General features: G+C 36.4%; 1 protein-coding gene across 1 annotated transcript; it reads right to left on the bottom strand.

Annotated features, from left to right (window-relative positions):
- Positions 1 to 43: 43 nt before the first annotated feature.
- On the bottom strand, positions 44 to 6,975 carry LOC111786257 (dynamin-2A-like; the record flags this gene model as incomplete). Its single annotated transcript, XM_023666567.1, has 14 exons — positions 44 to 643; positions 790 to 959; positions 1,110 to 1,177; positions 1,773 to 1,886; positions 2,060 to 2,220; positions 2,346 to 2,496; positions 2,676 to 2,732; positions 3,316 to 3,392; positions 5,230 to 5,368; positions 5,447 to 5,528; positions 5,839 to 5,966; positions 6,222 to 6,305; positions 6,674 to 6,793; positions 6,874 to 6,975. Coding segments are annotated over 14 exons (1,689 nt in total), but the record flags the coding sequence as incomplete, so codon positions are not given.
- Positions 6,976 to 7,284: the final 309 nt, after the last annotated feature.

Raw genomic sequence — 7,284 nt, 5'->3', positions numbered from 1 at the left:
AGAAGCGATCTATTGCCAAGTCATTACAATCCAAGAGTTCTTCTCTTTCTAACCAGCTCTTTCCAAATCCACCATCACAAATTCTATTCAAGATTCACTTTACACTAAGAAATAACTGAATATTATATTATAACCCATTAGAAATGGATATGATAGTACAAACAAAAGCATAACTAATGCATTCAAATACATTTTTCTTGTCCAAAAATGAATGGTAGAACAAAAACTTGAATCTAGTCTTGTATTTATGAAGAAAGCAGAGTATAACCTGAGACTGAGAAATGTTGTATATATACACAAACCTCTCTCTCCACTTTGAAGTTTCTAGTAGGAATATGAACTTGAGGAGATCACTAAATATGACCCAATGTTGCTGAGAATATGAATCATCAAGGTCTGTTGTGATGCTAGAAGTATTTGGAACCAGAAGATGACTGTGGAGGTGCTGGTGGCAGACGGTTTGGAGTACGACGACTGCTCGAGTTTGAACCTGAGTATATGTCACCATTTTGTGTGGGATCGTTAGAATACCTACTGCGACCATTGGAAGAAGATCTTCTGGAGTCGACCCGACCATTAGCAGCTGCATCAAATGCAGATTTCCAGTCATCTCCAGGCGTTCCGCTAGTTCGGGGACTACTTTCTGCAAAGATTCGTCGCAGGTTTGCAGGTTAAGTTGTATAATCGCGAAAAACAAAATGATGCCATGTTTCTACTCCAGTTTCATTTTACAAAAATCAAGCAGATCAGTAACGTAATATATTTGCTGCAACTAGTGGCTAAGATTACCTGCTGCATCATTGTCGGACCAACCAGCAGCAGCTGCACTATTATCGTGGATGCTGAGCTGGCGCGTAAGTTTCGAAAGGAGAGAGGATTGTTTTTGATAACGTTCTCTCCTCCGTTTTACGTTTGGGTCCTCCAGAAGAAGCTCCTCAATCCTGGCTGAGCTTTGGCCACTGTTCATCATGAGCATACAATAAGATGGATTTCGAACTTACGATCAACAGTCAACGTTAAAATGAAAATATTTAAGCGTTAAAAGTAGAATTAAAATAGAAAATATGTAAGAATATAGAGTCTATACCAACATTAAACCCAAACTCTACCTGATCGAGCTATATAATTGGTTTAGCATGTCTTCCTTGGCCTTCTCAACTTGACAAAGTACAACAGCCTGCAAAATTCAACAACTCGCTAATGAAATAAACTGTGTTGAAGACAAAGACATGAACTACATGGGATAATCATTCAAATATAAGTTTCTATTGACATTTGTTAGGAGGGAGTCACACATTGGCTAATTTAGAGAATGATCATGGATTTATAAGTAAGGAATACATCTCCATTGGTATGAGGCCTTTTGGGGAAGCCCAAAGCAAAGTCATGAGAGCTTATGCTCAAAGGGGACGATATCATACCATTGTGGAGAGTCGAGATTCTCAACATGGCATCAGAGTCATGCCCTTAACTTAGCCACAAGTGTCGAACAAATGGTGTACTTTGTTCGAGGCCTCCAGAGAAGGAGTCGAGCCTCGATTAAGGGGAGGCTGTTCGAGGGCTCCATAGTGTACTTTGTTCGAGGGGAGGATTGTTGGGAGGTAGTCCCACATGGGCTAGTTTAGGGATTGATCATGGGTTTATAAGTAAGGAATACATCTCCAGGCCTTTTGGGAAAGCTCAAAGCAAAGTCATGAAAGCTTACGCTCAAAGTGGACCATATCATACCATTTTGGAGAACCGTGATTCCTAACAGTTTCTACATAAATTACCTTGGGGACATTTGCAGCCAAACTATTTAAAACTGCTTCAACGTAACCACGAACTTCTTGAGACATCCACCGCAGCTCTTCTTCAGGATCAGCAGGTTTTCGAGTCATTGTGTCCTAAAGAAAAAGTGGATAAACTCTATAATGTTAATTCCAAACTATAATCAAGAGTAAGAAGTAAAAGAAATTTAAAGTGCATGACAAGTGCTATTTTAGACGTCTTCTCACAAGAAAATTAGACAAAATCAGAGTAAAGCTAGGTAATAATCGAGCAGAGTTCGATGATATACTAGAGAGCCATCAGATAGACTTTGCCGCAAGGTAAGACCACCTCCAGAGGATGAACCTTTCGTTTGTCCTCCTCGGGACGGTTGAATGACACGGCGTATCTTGTTCGTCCATTCCACCTTGTCAGCGACGCTCTCGGCTTTCAAAACAACAGCACTATGGGCTGAAGAACAAAGCACAATTGAACCAACAAACAGGTTTTCAACATAGAATTTACAGATTTGTAACATTTATAAACAGAATATTACGACACTTGCAATAAACATAAAAGAACCTTAGTAAATTTACCTTTTAAAACAGTTTTATATGGAACTTTGCTGGTAATCTTAAACGCAAGACTTGGTCCCTTTCCAGAATCTGGCCCATTTGCCTTCTTATCCTTAGAACTCTTTGAAGGTGGAGGCTGTTCCTCATCTGTAACTTCTTCTATATTACAATCCTGTAAACATTTTTGGCAGTCAATGTGGCCATTCAGATAACCAACAGTAATACATGACAAAATCACTGTTAAAAAGCAAATAATTATTCGGGATACTTAAAATTGTGGAACGAGATGGCATTGTTTATGTGGGTGTGCCTGTTTACGTGGGGGTCGGTGGTTCATTATGCTCTGCATACCTCTAAAGGAATGACACCACGAAAGTCTCTCTCTTCTTGCTTCTTGGTGTATCCAAGCTGCACAATGCGGGCATAATATTAGTAAATAATCGTCTCTCCGGGTCAACACGAAAAGATGGCATGGCAGAAACTCATAAGTGAACTTATTTACCAAAACTTCAGATGTGATATTCATATATACATCATATGTTCAAAGAGCACATTGAAAAACAAATGAAACAAGTTTTCCACTTGAAAACAAGAAGCACAATCTGGTAGAAGCATACATGCAGGCAGTCCCTAACCGAACTTGAATGGAGAGAGTAAATTTTACTCCAAGGAGCATATTGATGCATGCAAAGACTTCTTCAAGATACACACAATAAAACACTTATTTTGGCTTCAAGTATAAGCTCCAACTACCTTGAACACATCAGCTGTTTGTGTTACAACACTGTAGGTTCCTACATTCTAAAATCATATCTTCATTTATACATTAATAATAAAGCATTAATACTGATGTGATGTCCAGTGCTAAAACCTGTAGAATTTACATTAAATGGACCTGCTGAAAAATATATGAACAACAAATGGTAAACATTCACAGGAACCACCCATTTCTACTGACCATTACAGTAAACATTCACAAAATTTTACATACCTTTCCAGTCTTCTCATTCAAAACAAACCATCGCCTGCTCCAACCATTAGTTTTTGCACTTCTCTTTAACAAGAAACCTGCAAATAGAAACAAAGCTTTAAAAATAAACCTGCAAATTTAATAGTCGCTTTAAAGTTTACTCTGAAATAAATTGCTCTTGTGATGTAACCACAGCGCACAAACTATTATGTAAGCCATCATACAGAATTCCAAATGTAAAACAGTGGTCACAGCTTCAGAATTGCAGCGCAGACAGTTTGACATGAGCATAATACAGGGAGGAAGTTAGGGAGTTGGAGAGGTCTAATTCTTCTTTTTGGGTGTCGATCACTAGACCGTTTTGCAATTATAACATTGGTCTTGCTCATTTGAACTTTAGTCCTTTATGTAGTGAGTGTCAGACTCCTATTTTCCATTTTTCTTTTTTTCTTTCTTTTTTTTTTTTGGCTTTTCTTTTCTTTCGCCATTGTATTCTTTGATTTTTTTTTTCAATAAAAGTTCAGCTTCTTACCAAGCATGAGTACGATACAGCATGGATATGCTGACAAATAATCACAGTAAAACATAAAATGTGCATTGAAAGAACTAACTAATTGGATCTAAGAACTCTCGTGAACCCTCATGGATATGCAATCCCCTAGATCACAAATGCTAAAACCGCCAAATCATCCCAAATGACTATAACTTTTGAAAATTTGATCTAACAAACTGACCGAAGAATAAGACATTTAGATCTAAACATCCAAAAACCCCAAAACGACAAGAAATCACCTAAGGGGATAGTAAGATCTAGATTACCTTGTTAATAAAATATCTCAAGGAAAGAAAATTTGTTTGAGATTCGAATCACTTCATAAGCAAGATAGATCAGGTAAAACTTAATAAGCATGCAGCCTAAACTACATGGAAAATGTAGTAAAACGAGCGTTTGTGCTTCCTATCCTCAAAATAATACCCTTGACCTTCCATGAGACATATCAAGAATCGTAACTTTCATACTCTATAACCATAATTAACCACTATGTAAATGTAACCTTAAAGTAAATAAATGGTCTTAAAATCCATTAATAAAACACCACAACTCTAGATTATCCTTAACCCAAAATGTGTAACAATGAAGTTTGAATCTTCATTAATGTAGCATTAATGTAGCATTAGATCCTACTGTATGATTGAGATGTCTTTATATTAAAAGTTCATTCTTCTACATATTCAAAATGACCCAGCATTTTACTTCCTAAGTAAAGGTTTAACGGACTCCACAACCAATAACCATTAGGTTAGCATTTCAATATATTGTGAGTAATAAATAAAGGTTAAAAACAAAATCCAAAAATCAAATCTAACTTCAATTATATGCACAACAATAATTCCAATGATCCAGTCCAAAGTTATTCCTCGATTTGTGCGTTGTTTTTCTTTCTTTAATCCACATGTCCAAGTATAACTAAGTGTTAGAAAAACAAAGTTACCGAAGAGTCAAGACTATAGTTTGAGTGTCCAACTTTGATCCGAAGTCCAACAAATATTATACTCATGGATGATATCCAGAATAAAACTGCCAACACAAGTAACAGACTAATTATATATTTTATTGCATCTCCACGTTAAAAACTAGATGATCCAGGTACTGCTGCATATTTGAAGATTCGAACATGTTTCAGCTTGGGGAACTAACTAGAATAACAACTCCAAATAAATCAGAACTAAGTTACTAATCAAGCACTACACAGTTCATTTAATACTAGATTTAAGGGATAGAGATAAAATAGAGACAGAAGTTTAGGAGTCCCATATTAATTTAAAAGAAGTCAAAGAGAGTCTTCTAAAACAAATTTCAAAATGCCTTCATAAACAGCTGAAAGAAATATGTATGATGAAGATTGAAACCCGGTAATAGCATTGCATGCATACCAGCTGTTATCTCTCCTTCAGCACCTGCTGTCTTCAAACCCGTACTTTCCTGCGCTTCCTTCTCTTCCGTACTAGGTTTTTCTTTCATTGATTTCAAGCTTCCACCAGCTTGCTGACTATTTGTTTGAGGACTACTTGCCTGGGAAAAAAACTATACTAGTGAGAAAAGCAAACGCAAATGAGAGCTGGCGCCCCTACATTAACTCGAATGACTCACCCTCTTTGACATCACTTCAGCCTCTTGTCCTTTTTTTGATGATCTAGTCTTCACTTCCTCTTCCCGGCGCTGTCTTTCCATCCTAAGTTGAGAAATAGAAAGTGGTCTCATTTACAACCAATTTACTATTGAAATTTAAATTTCTTGTCACCAAAAATTGCATAGCATGCATATACCTAGGAGGTTGTGGGAATGGGGTGGATTTCAATTGGAATGTGCACGGCATTCAAGATATTACAATTTCACACACAAAAAAGGTAAAAATTTAAAAGCAATACGTTCCAAGAACGATAGAGCTGAAGGACAGATTAGCAATATTAGATTTCATCATGCGTGTAGGATTTTCCCCCCTTCTTTCTCACAGCAGCACTACAAGAGTGAACCAAACTTACCTTCTTTGTACAAGACGTATAAAATGCTGCGGTGGGACAAATGCTCGCTCCATGTCAACTAACGCCACAACCATCTTTTTCGCTTCATTTTTAAACCCATCCAGGGCAGCACTTGCAATGGCCACAACCTAGAAAAATAATTGGTTTTAGAGGGTGAGAAAACAGCTACTTAGAGCTCTCTCAAAAGAAACAATTTATTTGAAAAAAGAAAAAGCAAATAAAACCATTTAGAAGAATTACAGCCTATATAAGAAGAAAAAAAAAACCCTAGCACAAAAAAAATATTAATGCAAACTACAAAAGAATATAAGATAGAAGTTTTAAACTATGAAATCCTAAAAGGCTAAACGATGTGATCAAAAACAAAATAAAAAGCCACCCACCTCTCTTTTGAATGGTGGGTATCTTCCAAGACCTGGGGTGCCATTAGCAGCAGCAGAAACAATATCTATCAAAACCCTGTGCACCTACATTTTTGTCAAACCAGAAAATAATGAATTTCTTAACAATTAGAAGAAACAACGAAATTCTCCTGGCTTCTCATGAAGAAGTTAGGAAAATTATGAGGCTAGAGTAAAAGTATCATTATGTAATCCCGAATTCTATATTTTTGGGTTTTTAAATGGCCTCCTCATTATTTATTTAACTTCTTCTTAAGTATGGGCGGATGTCCAATTTGGTTTCTGTTCCTCATTCACCAAAAAGATTAAGCAGAACAAAAGAAATTGATAAGCTAAGGCTCAAATTCTAAAAGAGAATTCAAAACAAAAAACAAAAGAAATATTCCATGATCAATTTAGTGCTCCACATTTCATGCCCTTACGCATACATTTACCTCGTCAACACAGAGACGTGATGGTTCTTTTGCAAGCTCCAAAACACCTTTTATTAAAGATCTCAAACCCTTCTCAGGTGATATAAGATAAGGCTGATAACCATCAGCTTCTAATACGATCTGTCACAAAGAAGTCGAGAATGAATCTACAGCCTGATAAAACATAAACTACTAAAAAAAGGAAGGAAGATAAAACATACCCTCTTCACATTATTAATATCGAAGTGTCTGTCTAAAGGTAATTGCTTGATTCGATTTGGAAAATTTCCCTCGAAGCTAGCAACAATTTTCCAACCTGCACCCTGATATGCTAGGTAATGTTAGACTTATAATCACAACTCTCACTGCAATTCACCAAGGGTTAGCTTTGTTCTGACAGTGAAATGCTTCAAGACAGACTAGACTTAAATGCATTTCCTTGCTAATGAAGATTTCACAGTTCATACAAATTGTTTTGGATCATCTTTAAAAGAAAATTAACCAGGATCATTGAACATACAAACAAAAAAGAAAAGCAACTTTTACTATTAGGACTTCATTTTTTTCCTTGGGGAAAAAAACTACATGCTCTATGAGTTAACTTACAATCACCTCCAAATCAAGTTTATAAA

Source organism: Cucurbita pepo, unplaced genomic scaffold (assembly GCF_002806865.2).
Source record: "Cucurbita pepo subsp. pepo cultivar mu-cu-16 unplaced genomic scaffold, ASM280686v2 Cp4.1_scaffold001231, whole genome shotgun sequence".
In the NCBI taxonomy this organism is placed as follows: domain Eukaryota; kingdom Viridiplantae; phylum Streptophyta; class Magnoliopsida; order Cucurbitales; family Cucurbitaceae; genus Cucurbita; species Cucurbita pepo.
Note: the sequence above shows the minus strand (reverse complement) of the source record. Positions and strands in the feature narration are given on the sequence as shown.